The sequence below is a fragment of the Uloborus diversus genome, chromosome 5 (assembly GCF_026930045.1).
Source record: "Uloborus diversus isolate 005 chromosome 5, Udiv.v.3.1, whole genome shotgun sequence".
NCBI lineage: Eukaryota > Metazoa > Arthropoda > Arachnida > Araneae > Uloboridae > Uloborus > Uloborus diversus.
In genome coordinates this window covers 162,742,182-162,761,155 of record NC_072735.1, presented here as the reverse complement: position 1 = coordinate 162,761,155, position 18,974 = coordinate 162,742,182, and the positions used below count along the sequence as shown (strand labels likewise).

The following is an 18,974-nucleotide window of genomic DNA, read 5'->3' as shown; positions in this document are numbered from 1 at the left end:
ATCGAATGATTCTAGTTAAATAATATTCATAATCTATTTTTGGGAGCATCTGTAAAAAGCTGTACTGCAAAATAATACTTACCAGTAAATATTTAAAGAAATTATCCTCCCCCCCCCAAAAAAAATTGCTATTTGTTTCCAATTTCATCAACTCATGATTCTTTTGATTGTAAAGTAGGCAATTTATGCATTAGAACCTTAATTAATTGAAGTGATCATAACAGGAACACCTTTGATTATTCGAAAACTTCGGAAAAGAGGAATACAACAAAAGGATAAATCAATATTAGATATAAGGATGACCTCCAGACTTGAGATCTGCCACTGCAGAAAGTTGCTTGCATTTTTTCCCTCTGAGTTTTTTCCTCTTATAATGGCATTATAGCTAAACATCTCCTCTTTTATGAAATTTATGCCCATTGATTCTATTCCAACATTAATTCATTTTTTAACTCATTTATATGCAGTAATTATATTTCTGTATTTTTATCTCTGCACGCAGAGCCTGATTACCGCGGGGGCATGTGAGGCACAAGCCCCTCCTCTTAGATTTCAAGGGGCCCAAAATCCCCTTAATTTATCATGCTAATTAAAAATAAATAATGATTTCATTCAGAATCTAGAGTACAATGATATCATTGATATTTTGCAAATGCCAAAACAAGGAAAAAAATCTATTTCTTGATTTAAAAAAATTCCCCTTAAAAATGTGATCTCTTTGCAAATCAGAAAACCACTCCAAATTTAGTCTGTATTTACTATTAAAAGTTATATCATAGATCATTTTGGTATTTACGGTTCACTGCAACGGGCAAAGTTTATATATTTATCGTATACTACTATATCTCTTCTATTTTTTAAATGTGTGTATTATATTGTGATATGAGGTACCACCAAATTTAGTATGGTTGCGTAAAAACGCAAGTATCGAAATATTTAATTGCTTCAACACATAAAAAAAGCGGGAATGGGGGGTTGCACAAAATGAATTTCATGCCCAGTGTCTTCAAAAATCTTAGTCGGGTCCTAGGGGGTCCCTGAAATAGAAATGTACCCCATGTCCAACGTCAGGATGATCGGGCTCTGTGTGCACGTGAAAATGTTCATTGGAAAATAATCCTGGAATTCCCAAGAAATATTTATTTTCACACTGTATCACTTTTTACCTTTTAAGTTTCTGATTTATTTGACAGGTGTTACTCATTGCCTTTTCACAATCAAGATGTTTTTCTGTTGCTTTTCATCATTTACATCCATGAGAAGGGCAAAAGAAGTACAATTAAAATAAAAAATAAATCTTGGATCAACTCTGTGTGTGTGCAACATATGTTCCATAACGGAAAGGAATAAATGACAAAAAGTTCAAAGGTGCATTCGCTCACGCAATGTTCTTTACTGCAAAATCAGGATTCTTTGTGCAATATGAGATGGATTTGGATACTTTTTCTGCATTTCTCTAAATACTTTATACTGTCATCAAGATATTTGAAGTATTTTTTTTAACCCTACAAAAACTATTAACTGAATTTCAAAAAACTTTCATTTTCTCTTACCTATGGTTTAAAAACATCAGTACACATTTGTCTTTGTTAGGCATTTTTTTAATATCCAGTTAAACATAACAAAAAGAGCAAATTTTCCTGTTTCTATGACTTATGATTCTCACTAAAATATTGTTTAAATATTTAGGTTTTTTTTAAAAAAATTCTTGTGGACTTATTAAGTGGTAAAAACCTAAAGTAAAAATGATGTTTTCCATAAAGTACTATTCACAGGGCCGGATTTAGGGGAGGGCAGGTGGGGCTACTGTCCCGGGCCTCCACAACAAAGTGGCCCTAACAATAAAATTTTTACAAAATATCCTAACTTTCACTGGTTGAAAATATTGGATATATACATATATATCAAAGTATCGGATATTTTCGAAAATATGACGATCTTTTCGAATCCTGATTAAGGGTCTCCACTCCTTTGTTGCCCCGGGGCCTCCACACTTCCAAATCCAGCCCTGACTATTCCTCTAAAAAAAAAAAACACCTGAAGCACATTTTCTTAAAAGCTACATTTTGAAATTTCCGTGAAAAGCCATGTTCAAAACTTCAGGAAGTTATTTTCAGTGAGAAGAGATAAAATGGATTGAGGGAAGACTCTTTCTTGAACTGAAGACCCCAAGTCATGTGGTAGATTTTAAAGCAAAGCATTGGAAGAAATTAGGTTTCTTTCGCTAGTTTCACACAAAACCTGTCAACCATTTGTCGTTGTTGAGTCATGTGACTTGGAGTCTTAGCCTCAGCTTTTTCTAAGCCAATGATTGGACTTGCTCCCTCCATTTAGTAATTCCTTCTCTGAGATATTTTGTGGTTTTTTCTGCGTGCACCCCCCCCCCCCTTCCAATGGAAAATTCTGCAATAGGAGAGGTACTTTTCCAAATGTAAACTTTTGCGCAATGTGTGGAAAGAGGGTCATGTTTACTGATATGCATAGCCGCAAACAGACTTATTTTGGGGGGAGGGCTTTATCAAATATTTCTTTTCTGTAGGACATTTTTACCAAATCATAATAATGTTACTTAAGGATTAGAAATATTTTGCTTGCAAAAAAATAAAAGGGAGAAATTTTTTAAAAAAAAATCTTATTACTGCCTGTCCCGTTTAATCGGGTAACGGATAAACGAACACCCCACATATACAAATAAAAACTTCTGGAACCAAATATTTCCCCATAGGTGTAATGTCAGAGATGCCCGCTTAATCGAATAATTTCCCCGGATAACCGAATAATAGTGATCAGCTTTCGCATATATTTTTGCTGAGAAAATTTTTGAATACGTTAAAAAAAATTAAATAAGAGCAGTTATTGACGTAAAAATTTAAAATAGTATTTTTCGGCAAACAACGGGCGGGAAAAACAACATTCATGTTTCATCAAAGCATTTTCACTATTCTATATAGTTTCTTTTATAGCTGTCATTACCAACAGACAGTTGATAAGTAAATTAAAAAACACATTGAAATATAATCATTGCAGATAAGAATTGATAAATATAAATTACGTAAAACACGGTAATTGAAGTTAGAAAAGTCTTCTCAAAATACCTTGAGCACACACACACACCCAAGTGGAATCCAATATTAAGGACTTTCTACAAAAAATATGAACTGAAAAAAGGTGTCGAAACAAAGATTTAATACCTCAAGTTGTAAGTTACATATTTATAATTTTCATACGTACTTGTATTATATATACTTAATTATTATACTGTGTTTTTTATTACTTAGCTTATTTAAAACGCTTTTTAAACATTGTTTTTCTTCTATTACTTAGATATTGATTTATGGTTACGATTTAAGACAAAAGTTGTCAACCAGGAAAGGTAAATAAAATTTCCCCGCTTAATCAAATATTTCTTGGAACCGACGATATTTCGTTTAAGCTGGCCGACAGTATCTCTACAGCTATATATATGTTTTAACAATCATATCACTCTAAATTTCTATTAAAAACATTATACTCAAACAGAAGCACTTCAAAGCTTAAATTTAATGGAACCTTTTATTAATTTTTTCAGTTTTCGACTGCCCCCCCACACATACACCATATTTTTTTTTGGAAATGAATGAAACAAGTACTAAAGAAACCCACAATTCTTAAAATCAGGAAAGCATTTTTTCCAAAACACACACAAATGAATCCAGTTTTTAAAAATAATTTAATGAAAATATTTTTTAATGTGTACATATTTACAAGAATAAATTACAATCAAATGTTTTCTTTAGAAGAAATCACTGGCTTTATGTCGCTTGGGAAGATTCAACATTGTGTCTGCATCTGATGGCTTGATGAGTGTTTTAATAGCAGGGGAGACAACAGGACTACGTTGAATTACTGGTGTTTTGTTAGCGTTAGGAGTCCTTAATGGCGAAGGTGAATAGCTTGCTCGGAGAGCTTTATCGGTATTTTGTTGAATTCCTAGTTTAGCACATGCCAATTTACGAGCAGCGGGGGACATGTTCTGTAATTTTTCCATTGGAGTTGCCGGTGAATATGAGCCCATATGGAGAGGACTAGAAATAAAAATATAAAAAGACTGCTTGTGAATAATATCCAAAAGATATGTATATTGAACAAGTCGAAAAGAATGTGTCATAGTTTTACATATACATTTTAGAATGTGTTGGCATCAGCGGCGCAGTGAGGGGGGGGGGGTTTGGGGGGTGAAAACACCCCCTGAGCTATTGCTTTTAACATAAATGCAAATTCTAATGCAGCAGTTTTTGCATATGAAAGAGCTGTCTTGATCAAAAAAACCCCTCCAGAAGGTATTTTAGATTTAAAAAAAAACCCTCCAGAAGGTATTTCTGGCTGCGCTAGTGGTTGGCATAATGTATGCATTTCAGTGAGAGAGATATTGATACAACTTTGTTATGTCTTTTAAAGAAACAATTGTTTTGTAATATGAATAGTGTCAAAAATTCACTTAAAGGGTTACTTTCAAATATTTTTTGTTGCTAAGTTCGAATCTCTTTGTCTCTCGACTGTTTTTTCCCCTCGGAGAGGAAAGGGAGTCTGTAACCACTATCCCTATTACATGGGCACTCGAATTGGCACCCTAAGTTGGGCACCCTATTTGTTGTTGGTTGGCACCCAACCAAAGTTGGCGCCCTGTTATAGGGAAACCAGTCAACCCCTGGTCATAAGGAAAGTTTTAATGTGGAGAGGTTTTGAGCTTCCACATGACAAATGTTTTTTTTAAATTATTACTGCTGCTTAGTATCTTAAGCTCTAAACTTCGTTTCATTGAAAGTAGGTTCCATGTATTCCAGAAACTGGTGTTAGCAATATTTTTGCACTTGGTGCTTTAGCATAACTGCCAACATTCCACAAAACAAATCTAGTTGATGGTTTTGATGCACTGAAATATTGCATTTTTCAATGCTATTTAAGGGGAAATAGATTATTTTTACTATCCTACTAAGAACAATCAAATGCCAATTCTTTATATTAAACACATAGAATAATTAATTTAAACTTGAAATGAAAAATTAAAAGTTAAATTAAAATTTAATACAGAGGTTTCTAATTTGTGGCATGAACCTCTCTAGTGAAGCATAGAATAATTGTATGGGGGAGGGGGGCACACAGATGTTGCCAACATATCATTTCTTATACGAAAGAAAAAAAATCCATTCAAATCATATCGGTGTCCGAATATAAGAATTAGCAAAATGTCATTGATACATCCTTTAGATTTGAGCATCCACACTGAAAATAACTATTTCCTTTCAATACGTCATAGCTACATCACTCGGGGTTGAGCATCCATACTAATTTTTTTTTTCAACAATATTACTGTCATAGTAAGATAAAAATATAAAGTACAGTAAAACCTGTAAAGTTGACCACCTTTGTAAGTTGACCACCTGTCTATGTTGACCGCTTTTGTCTGGAACGGAATTAGTCCTATCTTATATAATGAAGGAAAACCTCTGTAACTTGACCACCTCTCTATCTTGACCACCTGTCTATCTTGACCAATAATGTACGCCAAATTTGGTTTGGAGTATTGTAAAAAACTCTTTGTAAGTTGACCACTTGGTTTACTTTTTAAAATTTCATTTAGCAAATTATTATTTTTTTTTTTATTATTTTTTTTTATAGCTTTCCAAGAATATTTTTGATGTCAGATCAGATTTAACAAACTAAATGAAACAGCAGCATAACTAAACCTCCTTTTGAGTTTGAGTAGATCATCATGGGGTTATAAATGTATATGAGAAAAAAATAAAGCGAAAAATTTGTAATTTTTGATTAGCTATGAATTTTTAGGAACTATTAATACCAAATGAGTAACTTTTCATAAACAATAAGACTTTTTTTTTGATCAATTTACTGAAATTTTAAATTTGCATGACACATTATATGTCATTCTGGGAAAATAATCTCTAAAAATAATTGAATAACATTTTAAATTATTGTTTCAAAGTAATGCTAAACAATGAAAGTGAGTTGAAAAGAAAGAATAAGTGTCAATTAGTCAAAAAATGAATACATGGTGCAAGAAATGACAAAAAAAAAAATCATTACCCCCTTTATAAGTTGACCACCTGTCTAAATTGACCACCAAAGTACTGCACCGCAAGTGGTCAACTTACACAGGTTTCACTGTATCTTCGCAAAAAACTCAAAAGTATCTGCAGGTATGGAAAACAATGCACAGTAAATAAGCAAAATTTGTATTAATGCAATGCCTTTTACTTTCAATCATATAGCCATGAGAGCAAAAGGTGGTTTCTACCCGTTTTAAAGATACCTGTTTTAAAGATAATCCATGTTTAATATTAATATTCATTAAAAATTATCAGGCGGTGCACATAGCTACAGCAAACGTATCTGCACAGAAGCAAATGTATCTGTGTACGGCAAACGTATTACTATCTATGATTACTGTTTCAGAAAATTTTACCCTCAAAAGCAAGCCTACCCATCACATTAGTAATGTAGTGGTACTTTTCTAATATTGTTTTTTTCACATCAAATTTTTTACTAGTTTAAAAGTTGTTGAATGTAGTAAAACTATCAGTATTTAAATAACAACATAACAATAAATAAGTATGTTTTGCTACATAAAAATAATTTTATACAAAATTTGAAATTGTTTATTGAATTTACTAAAGGGGGAGGGGGAGAAATGTTTCTTTATTTAAAAAGGGGGAGTGGGTCCAGGTATAAAAAGTTAAGAAGCTACTGATTTAATATAAAATTTCAAAGTTAATAAGCGTTGATAATATTGCCAGATTTTGATGTAATAAAATTTGAATTGAGAGTAAACTCTCAAACCATGGAGTACATTTCTTTGTTAAAAACCATAAAAGGAGGGATTTTTCATAAAATTTCCTTAATAAAGGGAGTTGTTCCGAGATTTATAAAATAAAAAAAAAAAAGATTTTTGTAGGAACCAGAAGATTGAAAAAAATACTCAAACTATGGGAAACTCCCCCCCCCCCCACCAAAAAACCCAGTAAAGATGGTAAGTATGCATTAGTAATGTTGATTTTTTCACAACTGTTTCCACACAAAGTTAAATGTTTTACTACTGACAAAAACATATAACATTTGAAACATACCTTAATAAGGTAGTGTTTGTTTTTTTACGATGTTTCTTAGCTACTTTGTCAGCTAAAGACAAAGCAATCCTTTCCCTTGCTGATAAATTTGGGATTTTGAACTGCTGTCCACCAGGATTTTGAGGTAAGGGAGTATCGCTTCCATCCAATCGAAATGGTGTACCTTCTATTTCACCCCAAGTCATGATAGGGGTATCGGTAATACCTGAAAATAAATAAAAAGAGTTTACAGCTAAATATTGATAGATTCTTTACTATTTAGTTTATTTAATTTACTCATGCATAATTCTTTAGACAATATGTTTACAAGAGGGTGGAAAATAACAGAGAAAATAAAATCTCTTATTATTTTAAATTCAGAAAGACAAAAGTATGAAAATTACATTAGTCATTTCAAATTTTGTACAGAAATTGTTTAAAAAAAGGTGAAAAAATAAATTATCAAATAAACCCATAGTAAGATCAGTCATCCTATCTGTGTTCCAACTAGAACAAAATTGATTCTATTTATAAACCTTCACAAGATTCCTTTACTTTACTCAACAACTTTTAAAAACAGGTCAGTGTTAAAATCAAAAACTTAAGCGGTAATGATGTCACTTAGGATAAGCTTTTAGGCATTTAAATGAATAATCTAGATGCCATTTTAAATGAATCAAAGACATTCACATTTGTCCGCATGTCATTATATTAACATTATTTTATTAAATTAAAATGATGTATATATTTTTTAAAAATCTATAACATCTATGGAAAAAACATGATTTTTACAGACACAAAATAGATTGTATTTTAAAATTACTTTTATAAAGTAATTCTTCACTTCAATCACAATGAGTTAGGAGGGGGAAAGCTCTGATGTAATCCAAAACTTCAGGCCTCAAATTTGGCACCTAGATTTGCAAATGTAGGCATAAAATCAAAATGTTTGGTCTCAAAATGTGACTTACGGCCATTTATTTCTATCACTGAAACAGATTATAACAATGTTTCCAGTAACTTAAAAACGCCTTTCATAAAAGCTTCTCTTAAATAATTTAAAAAAAAAAAGACTTTTTTTTCACTTGCAAACATGCTTTCAAGGCAGCTTTATTTTATTTTTTCTACTTCATTCCTACTAAATATTAATTCTCATGCATTTAATTACATACCACTTTGATAGGTGTAGATTTTTGTGGAAATTATACACTTTGCAAACACAGGATGTTTTCCACAGAGGGTATCATTTTGAAGTGCATAAAGGAACAATTTAAACGGTTGAGTTTTCACCACTTAGATTGCAAAATATGCTAGTTTTCAGTTTTTGATTAATATCTCCAGTAATTAAAGCCTTACAAACACAAGATCTAGTTAAAAATACTCTCAATAAAGTCACCTTTTGAATCACAACAACAAAAAACAATAATTAAAGTCATTTCATCCATTTAGGAGCTATAGACGGACAAACAAATCTACAACAATGAAACTTATAACCTTCCAGTCAGAATTAAAAAATACATCAGACAGCTGGAGTAGAGAGGAAGTGAAGAGATGTTGATTTAAAGGTCAGAAATGATTTTTTTTAAAAAGTTGATACAAATTTATTAATGAAAATCATTCTCTTAAGCCATAACAATGGAGCATTAACTTATTTTGGTTGGATGGATTTAAATGGAATTTTGTATTTTTATTTCTAACTATACAGATATTTACAGATCATACCTGGATCAGGTACTGGTGTGCCAACAAAGCCATAACCATTTACTTGAGGTGAATCACCAGGAATAATTTCTTTCCCATCAATTCCAACTTTGCCTTCCTTCATCTTAGCTTGAACTGATGCTGCTTCAGCAATGGCCTCTTTATTTGCTTCTTCATCAAACGGAGGGGCTTCAAATCTTGTATTGTTGTGTGAAATTTCTTTCCGGTTTCCGTAGGATAATTTTTCTTCAATTGTAAAGTCAGCCCCTGCAAGCATAATTTGCGATATAATTTATATACCACTGCTAACAACAAATTTTACAGGTACAAGAGTGCGTTCAACGTAAAACTAAAAGCAATTAAAAAACTATCTTCAAACAAATTTTAGCTGTTGAGCATGAAATTTAAGAACTGGAAACCAAAAAAGTAACAGCATGAAACCGTTACACAAATAATGATAAAATGAGAGAGTTTTAAAAGACAAAGTTTTTCATACCAATGCAGAGCACATAAATGGATTCTTTGTCTATTTGTAAAAAAAGGGAGAGCTTAATTCAGTCGTAACACAAATTATATTTTCTTCCTTCAATGTCCAAAACTATAGTTAGGGCAAACTTAACCTGGCAGCATTGTGAAGGCTACGCAGATCCTAATCACAGCATTACAACACTGCCAGGTTAGGTTTGCCCCAACTATAGTGCTTAACATTATACCGCAATTAATTTTTATTTTCCTTCCAAATACCGCATCTATATTCTAAACAGATGTTGTGATTCTGGTGAATTGGTGAAAGAAAAGGTTCAACCAGGGGTGTTCCCATAGGGTATACGATATGCAGTATACTCTCAAATTTTTTTTAGATAGATAGCATATACCCTCAAGCTTCAAAAATGTTCATTTATAGTTTAGATTTTATCATTACATTTTAAAATTTTCTAAAACAATAAAATGATTTAGCTACCGGTTAATTTTTACCAAGGGATCCTTATAGCTGCACATAAAGAGTAGTTATTAATCGTTAATGGTAACGTGGTAGTAAACAGTGGTAGTTAATTAAAGTTAATTTTCGAAACAGATGAAAAATATGAAACTTTAATTTTACCAGTTTTTTCCTTCTTGGAAAACCCAAAACTTTATCACCCTTGGGTTATACCCTCAAGAATTTCTGGACATATTATGCATATGATCGCATACACATATTGTGCATAGTGGAGTACTGGGAGTATACCCCTCAGAAAAATTGATAAAAACCTCACTGGGTTCAATAGAACCCAAAATACTAGGTGTGAAATTTGTCACCTAGAATTGAAATTATGGGCATGAAAAATTTTTGTTGCATCTAACAACTGCTTATTTCTAACACTGGATTCTTGCTTATATATTCAAGAGCATATTTCAGTAGTGCAGCGTAGGGACTGGGAGAGAAAGATTAAAATAACACAAGCATTAAATGGAAAATGAGCCAAGAAATTTTACCCTGGTATGTTATGCTACTTAATAACAAGTTTCAAGAATAATTGGAAATTGACTTACCAGGAGGAACATACATCAGAGAATTTTGATTTTTGTATGCCCAAGTAACCAGCTCAGGCTTTTCTTCTTTTATCGTATCACTCTCCGCAGACGGCAAAGCGAGCATTTTAGTCAATTTATTTTGTTCTTCATTTTCATCTTTATATAACCAAGGATACTTCTGCTGATGAACTAAAGCTGATTTTTCCATAATTATTTGAAATGAAGCGTTGTCTTCACTAGTACTCTGGGCAAGAAACTGATCGAGAGACACAGGTTTCTTCTCAGATGCTAGAACCAAAATATAAATTTAACATAATGATATATTGTAGACATGAGGTTGATGAAAACAGAAAAAAGAGGAAACTCGTACAAAACAGAAAATATAGATTTAAAAAGAAAAGGCATCGAAATAAATAACTTCAATTCAGGTTTAAATATGTTCTATATTTTTAACAGGAGACCAGATGCTCAATAGAATTCCAACGGCTTCAGAACCTAAGATAAATGCTTAGTAGTTTCTTCATTTAGTGGAAAATAAATAAGAAGTTGCTTTTTATAACAGTTTATTGCTCTTATTTCTATAAAAAATATTAACCAAATTTCATACAGGGGATTATAGTATCTATAGTGGCGGCAAGCATAATTTGGCAGCATTGTATGTTGTGATTAGCATTCGCGTAGCCTTCACAATGCTGCATAATTAAAGAAACAAGTCAATTTCATTGCACAAAACAGCATTCAATTGATGAATACAGAAGTACAGGATTTTAATATCTTGGTACCTGGATTCAAAGATTTGAATTTGGAAAATTGCTGCACCGATTTTTCACCTCTGAATGATTCTTTCATCCACCGAATCTACACAAACGTCCTGAATTGCAAAAATTGCTTAAAATCATAACTAGATCTAAATTTGATTTGAGTCGAAAAGTCATAGTTACATTAACTTCTTTTCTGTAAAGAACAATACTTGTATTTTGTATCCACATGCATGAAAATTTTAAAAATCTAGGTTAAAGGAAAATAATATTCAAAATTATTCGTCTATACTTTGAAAACAAGTGCAGAACATTCTGAAAGCAAAAATTTTAAATTCAGCAAAGGATGCAAAAAGATTGTGCATTTCAAGACATTGAAACTGCAAGTAGAACAGGTAATGAGAAAAGCTCAAAAGGTAAAATCGTATGATCGAAAATAGCGGGAAAAGAGATGTAATTAAAAAATAGATATTGTATGAGACAAAAGTGATCAAATTTGAAAATATCACTATAACGCACGTCTTTTTTATCTCCTGATTTTTGCATCAAATTCATATGTTTGAAACACTCTTTCAACACCTAATTCACTATGGGACTAAACTAACCATTTTACAAACGCTACTATAGAAAGAAAATATGTCACAGAAAAACATTAGCTAACTAGCAAAAATCAGTTAAAGTTTGGAAAATAACAAAAAGGCACAAAATAGCTGATCCGAGGAAGAATCTCATGTCTAATATTGGAACTTAAAATTTCTCTCAATACTTAAAGAACACTATACACTATAATGATACTTTTAAAAAAAATGTACAAGGGTTAGCGTTATATACAGTTTGAACAATTATGCCGACATTTTTCCTCTATAGATCATAAGTTAAACATATAATATATTGAATTTTACTAAAGGAAACTAAACTAACTTGTTGAAAACATATATACATACTGTGCTAGGACATCTTCCTAACTATGAGCACAATGAACATCTATATTATACACATATTTAATAAATATTCAAATACTTTAGTTACCAATTGAGTCTGCTCTACTTGTTTCTGTTTCACTTCTAAGTGGAGAAGCTGCTGAGCTTACATCTGGTGTTTCAAATCCTGCAGGAGTTGAAGCTTTTAGAAGAAAAAAACAATATTATGATATTGGATATGATAATCACAGAGATGAGTTGGTAACAGAACTAGTTTTATACTAATTTTTACTTGATAAATTAAATAGTAATGTAGTTGTATATCATTCAACATTCTTTGCTAGTGATTAAATTCAACTGTAGTCTTAATCAAAACTTGTTTCATTAATAAGTTATTATTTTTTAATTACAACATAATGCACTTGCTGCATCAAAAAAAAAAAAAAAAAAAAAAAAAAACTTTTTAGAAAGTTGCATACTTTAACTTCACTTAACTTAAACATAGTCAACAAATTCTCTCAAATTCATACAGTTTGTGATCGTGACATTTGTGGATTTTAGAATTTTGCAATGTAGCAACAGTATAAAATGTTGATTTTTCAATGCTACACTGCAATCAGTATTTAAAAATAAACTTACATATAAGAAAAAAAAAATACAATACTTGAAGAAGATATTTCAAAGAGCACCTTCTTTGATTCATGCTCTTTGATTATTTAAATAATTTTTAGGCAGTTCCTGTTTACTTGAGGTTTCTGCTAAATATTAACATTTCTATTTTTTAGCCATCACTACATAACTAGCTCCTAACCTATTGGTGCACATATGCTCCAATAAAAAGTAGTTACTGAAATTGGTTCTTCAAATAATAGATTGATAAAAGGCATCCCAAAAAGGAAACATGAAACCGAAACCTACCTTATAGTCACCAGCAAACCCTAGCATGAAAACGATTGGGATACGCTCTTAATTCAAATTATAATTATGGAAATTCAAGAGAGGATCCAGCTCCTTATTTTGAAAGATGTCATTGGTGTGATATTGTGGCACAATTGGTGTAATATTGTGCACGCAATTTTTTTGAAATGTAAGTCTCTAAAACACAGCTTTGGGGTAACTTTGGTCCTGTAAGGAGTCTGGACTGGCACTAGTTCAAATTAAACGTTAAATAGAAATGGATTCTACATTTTTAACTATTTAACATTCTTAATATAAAATTCAAACTCAACATTTAATTAAATCAATGAGTTCTAAAACCAGTCCTCTTCTGGGGAAAACCAAAGGTTGTATTCGCAGGGCCGTAACCAGAAAATAATTTCGGGGAGGGTTTAAAAACTTTCATGCGGAGCTTTGCACTATTTGTGCAAATGTTCAAGTCATCGGGTTATCAATTATGAAAGCGTTTTATGCAATTAATATACATATGAAAGACATTTGAGTTTTGGAACAATATTTTTTGGAAATTTTTAAGTATAAACAAACATTTAAATGTCAAACCGAACCTATAGGGGGGGAACCTAAGACCCCCTGTATACGGACGGCTTAGTGTATACATCTCAAAGGTTGTTTATGGGAGGGCAGCATTTCTCAACCTTTTTTTACCTGTGGACCAGTCAAATTGAGTAAACAAATTTTGTAGGTCCATCAGTTTTTATTCTTACTAAAAAAAAAGGGGGGGGGGAGCTTTGCTAGGTATTGAAGAATTGTCACAGAAGTTAATGTTAACAATTTAGGTTAATAATTTATGTACACAAATACTTGAATGTGAAAATAAGTTATTTGCTTTTGGTACAAAGATTGATTCTCTTTTCAGAAAAATCCAAGAGGAATTAATTTAGCATTGTAAGAGAATAATGCAACTTATTGGGGACAAACTTAAGTAATTTTTATGTGAAAATTTTTTTGAAAGCAATTAAAATTCAAATGAGTTTTTTGCATTATATTGTTTAATTTATGGAATGGAAAACATAAAAATATGAACATATGGTTTGCGGTTTGCTTACTTTGAAATCATTTCAGCTTTCCTTTTTCAACAGTAGAAACAAGTGAAGAATTGACATTTTGGTACATTAAATTTAACACAAAGTGCATTCAAAAACAAAATATAGAGAAATTTCACTTTTATTACCTTGTTAAACACTCGTGAAAAGTATTTACATTCCAAAACACATGTGCATGTGTCATAAAATATTCGTAATTTCTAACATGAAAATGATTATTTCTGTGAGAATGGCCTATATATGTTTTCAAACGTCTTTGTTTACATTTTAAATCTTGTGCCGATTTTAGACCTTATTTTGGGTCAGCAGATTTGAGAAAGTTCACTGTTGTAATAAAATTATTGATTCCATAAAAAATTTCAGAGTCTTCTCTATGCACTGCGTTATAACTAGTTAAAAAATAAACAAAAATGACTTTAATACTTACCAACAGTTCTAACTGAATTAACTCTGCTTCTAGAGCTTTGACTTGGTTGATAAGCTAGTTGAATCTCTTGTATTTTAGCAATATCACCTTTTTCAAGAGCAGAAAGATATTCGTTTTGAGCTTTTAGTTTTGGCACATCGGGGAAAAAGTCCCTTGTAATGATTTTATCTAATTTCTGAAACATAAAGTTTGCTTTATTATTGAAAATTTTAAAAAACAAAAGTATATCAAACATATGATTTCACAAGGAAATATGAAGCAGCAAGAAGCAAAGGGATGTAAGGGGCAAAATTAAAAATTTGCAGACAACTAATACAAATGATAGGATAACCTCTCTATCATTGGACAAGAAATGGTACTAGTAGCCCCGGTAGGTGCTGCTGTACAGTCTTATTTGAAAAAAAAATTCAACGAATGCTTACCTAGGACGTTATCTTTAAAGCCGTTTAACTCGAAACTTGAAAATTTCTACTTACATCCCTTTGCTTCTCACTGCCTCAAATGTTAGCCTTTAAGGCAAGTATTAAGGCTCCGACCCTGTGTGCCTTTATATCAAGGGAGTTAAATCCTCTTGGTCCCTAAAAGATGAACAAAGCACAAGATCGAGAGGTGCACCTTCCTCTTGAAACCTAATTTTAACTTTTTAGCTCTACTTTTCCAAGAAATCATGTAAGTAATTCATGTTTTTCACCCTATTTTTCTAGTGTAGTACCTGTTGATTAACGTGCGATCGTTAGCTCCTGGAGAGTGCCTAAAATCCTAATCTGCAAAGTTTCCATATATTTCAGCGTGTGAAAACTTTAGCTTATTTAAAAATGTTTGTACAATGATGCTACATGAAATTTAAAACCAAATATTATTCTCCTAGACCAGAAACAACAGTGTTTATAAAATCATGTACAAAAAAATCTCAGCTGCAAAAATGATACTTGCACAAAACTCATGTCGCAAATATGAACCAATGTTGTTTGAAAATATTAGAGTTCTTGTAGCTTTTCAATATCTGGGGGAAAAAGAAGTTTTATACTCTTTCAACTATTTCTTAAAAAATGTTTCATAATTTCTATTGTTTGTGAAGGCTGTCATCACTTCTTTAACCCTTTGTTCAAAATACCAAAATGCGCCAAATACTTTCTCGGTGAAACTTTTGATAAAAAATTACTTTTTTTTAAACTAATTTTCTTTGCAAAAATTAGCCTGCACAGGCAAAATATTTAAGAGAAGGAGTACATACTCGAAACACGAGAGATAAAAAAAAACACATGTATCAACACATTTATAAATATAAAAGACACGGATAAGAATTTTCCACATTCTAATATTTCAAACAATGGGCCTGAAAATGCTAGTGAAGTTATATTCTTTACTATTGCCTATCGTGATAAATGACATAGAGGACAATATTTTACACTTGAAAGATTTCAAAGTTTAACTCTCCTTTAATTAAAAACTAAATGATGCATTTAGAGTAACACACTATATGTTCTATGAAATTTAAATGTAATTGACAAAATACGATTCATATTTAAAAACCATGTTTAACAAATTCACAAACCTCCGTATATTCTTCCTCCGATAAAATCTTTTTTGTAGTAACATTTTTCTTCTCATTTGTGTCATCAATCAAGCATACTGTGGAAATCGGAGTAATACTCATGCTTTTAAATCTAATCTTTGAGTTTTTGTTTAAAACATGAAGATATAGTTGAGCAACGCGTAGAATTTAATGACAACAAAGTGACTAACGGATATGCAATCCTACGCTTCGGTAAAGATAGCACAGTTCTCATCAGAGAAATGTTACACATCACAATTATTCTTTTCTACTTCCGGTATAAATGCTGATGACCGAGTTACATGACATACTGGAGTACTATTTGTTCTGTGAATAAAAACCGTAGTTGAATGTGCTCTACTTTCGACTAGAGTCCCTTAGAGACTCTATGTGCCTCTAGAGTGGTTTTGCTTTCAGACTCCATAATAAAAACACAATGGAAGTTGGGTAAGACCGTCAGTTTCAGGTTTTTGCTTCGGCACTGTCGACTTCCATGGAGACGTTTTGCGTGCTTTTATTAGGGACAGTTTACATTACAAGCTATATAAAATTAAAAATTTTAAAAAATCCCGACTGAGTCGCAACTGTAGAATCAAGAGGGAAAATTGAAAATCCTTTTAAAAGCCTTATTCGCAACTCCAGAGCTCGAATGCGCTACCTTGCGGTGATTAACAATGCTAAAGGAAAAGGTAAAAGATTCCATATTCCACGTGTTTTCTTTGGGGTAAATTACAATCTTCAGACAGTTTATGATGTAATGTAATTTCAGAAGAATAGAAAAGAAAGCTTCCCACAAACACTATGAAAAATTACAGTCATTCACCCCCATAGCGTTAAAGCAAGTTATAAGTTACGGTATTTGTTTGTTTTACCTTTTTCATCCAGCATTAGACAATTTGCAACTCCAACAAACTATAGGGGGCGCTGCAATCACTTTCTAATGATGGATGAAAAAACTAAAACAAACGCACGCTGTAACGTATAAATTGCTTCTAAACTTACGAAATGAGAGAAATTTTTGTTCGCATGCATGATTTTTTGTTCTTTATTCATTTGAAAAGATTTTTCAAAGTCTTTTGGTTATTCTGACCCATGTAGAAAGAGATTAGAAATCAAAAAATATTACGAAAGTAAAAAATTAATGCAGTGAAATTAATGCACAGTAAGTTGTTCTGAAGCAGCCATTTTCACGATGTTGAATTCGGAATTCATAAATTTTTGGTTCGCTTCGAGCAGCATTTTCATTTTGTACCGTTTATTCTATACATTAGTACATAGTATGTCCAGTTTCGTGACATTTGACATTTTTGTGACATTTCCGGCATTTGTTGACATTTTTGTCACATAGTGCACATACGTTGACAGACTGTATCAAGAGTAACATATAACACTAGATAATTTATTTCTATGACTATATGATTGGATAGCAAAAGAAATCATCATGCATTTAATTCATTCGTCATGGAAATTATTTAACTGATATGCAAACTCTTGTCAAGATACATTATTCTTTCACACAATTTTAAAACCATTACCCTACAAGCAGATTTTTGGCGAAACTCTTCCACCGATAATGACAGCTTTTGGAGAGCAATAAAGTTAAGTTGGCGCGATATTTTAGCGATAAAAATTCCAAACTTTTATTTTTTATTGTTCAAATTCTTAACGTTCTTTCTGGATTTTTCAATCTGTTCTGCGATAAATATTTTCAAGAAAATTTATTTGCATACTGTCCATTTCAGTTGGATGCTGTAGTAAGAAAGGTTATTCGGAACTCCAGCGCTCGAATACGCTACCTTGCGGTGATTTACAAAACTGCAAATGAAACTAAAACATTGCCACGTTGCGTTCCACGTGTGTCTGTTGACGTAAACACAGGCAGTTTGTTCTGAGTATTTATTAACGCAATCGATGTGTCTTAGTTTGCTTTCAGCTACAGAAATTAATTCGTCCCTTAGTAGTATTCTCGAGCTTCTCAAAATAATGTTAGTTTTCATTATTTCCTTAATAATTGGTGAAAGCGAAAATTCTGGATTAACAAACTTGGATAACGTTATACAAGGTAAAAAATTTTATTTTTTGTATGAATTTGTAAGAATATGGGGTTTTTTTTAATCTTAAATTAATTCAACTTACCATATTTTACAGCAGCATTTAGTTGGAATGGACAGTATGCAAAATATTTTCTTGAATATATTATCGTAGAACAAAACGAATGACCGAGAAAGAATTTACTTTATTCCTTTTATTCTCAGCTGAAAGGTTTCGCCAAATTTGTTTAGGGTTATAGTTTTAGTATAGTGCGAGCAAAGTAGCCTTGGCGAGATTTCGCGTTTTTAGTTAAACCATTTTTAATTTTTATCATGAGTGGAATAAAATGGTAGTAAGATTACAGAATTCGATAAGTGAAAAGAAATAATGGTCAATTAACTGAAAAGAAAACTACCACCATATATCCGTGAGAATTTTGTTGATGATTTGTATAACATGACACAATTAAATCGTAACTCAGAAATTAGAAAAATCGAAACAGAAAATTTTTAAATTGACCGATTCGGGAATTCGAGAGAAATAACTCAGCTTCAAATGGAAAACAATAAGCGCTAACCAAGCAAGGCAAAAAAGTATCATCTTCTCTCGATAACAATTTGTAATGTCATATTGAATTTTCTAGCATTAATTGTTATTCTTGTCAGGCCACAATTATTATTTAGTTTTATCAGGAATTGATAAATATCGAATTCAACATCGTGGAAATAGCTGCTTAGAACTACGAACTACGTAGTTTGCATTAATCTTTGACGTTTAGTAATGCTTCTTGAATTCTCATTTCTTTCAACGTGGGCCAAAATATCCACAAGACTTTGAAAATTAATTTAAAAAGAAAAAAGCGAAAAAATCATACGTACGAACAAAAATCACAACACTTTTAGCATTTTCTTCGTTACCATGTGTGTTTGTTTTAGTTTTTAAGTCCGCCATTAGACAGTGACTT

The 18,974-nt window shown here is 31.7% G+C and overlaps 1 protein-coding gene across 1 annotated transcript; it reads right to left on the bottom strand.

The window, feature by feature from the left end:
• Nucleotides 1–3,713: 3,713 nt before the first annotated feature.
• Nucleotides 3,714–16,173, bottom strand: LOC129222740 (splicing factor ESS-2 homolog). Its single transcript, XM_054857271.1, has 7 exons — nt 15,980–16,173; nt 14,425–14,599; nt 12,107–12,199; nt 10,338–10,607; nt 8,826–9,071; nt 7,125–7,329; nt 3,714–4,064 (listed from the first exon to the last, which is right to left on the bottom strand). Exons 1-7 carry the CDS (start codon nt 16,079–16,081, stop codon nt 3,773–3,775), a joined length of 1,383 nt encoding a protein of 460 aa, XP_054713246.1. The 5' UTR covers nt 16,082–16,173; the 3' UTR covers nt 3,714–3,772.
• Nucleotides 16,174–18,974: the final 2,801 nt, after the last annotated feature.

Coding starts and splice junctions, on each gene's coding strand:
- LOC129222740 (XM_054857271.1), bottom strand. CDS start 16,081: ATGAGTATTACTCCGATTTCCACAGTATGCTTGATTGATGACACAAAT. Junction 9,072..10,337: donor TCTGATGTATGTTCCTCCTG/GTAAGTCAATTT, acceptor TTATGCTTGCAG/GGGCTGACTTTACAATTGAA. Junction 4,065..7,124: donor ACAAACACTACCTTATTAAG/GTATGTTTCAAA, acceptor TTTTATTTCTAG/TCCTCTCCATATGGGCTCAT.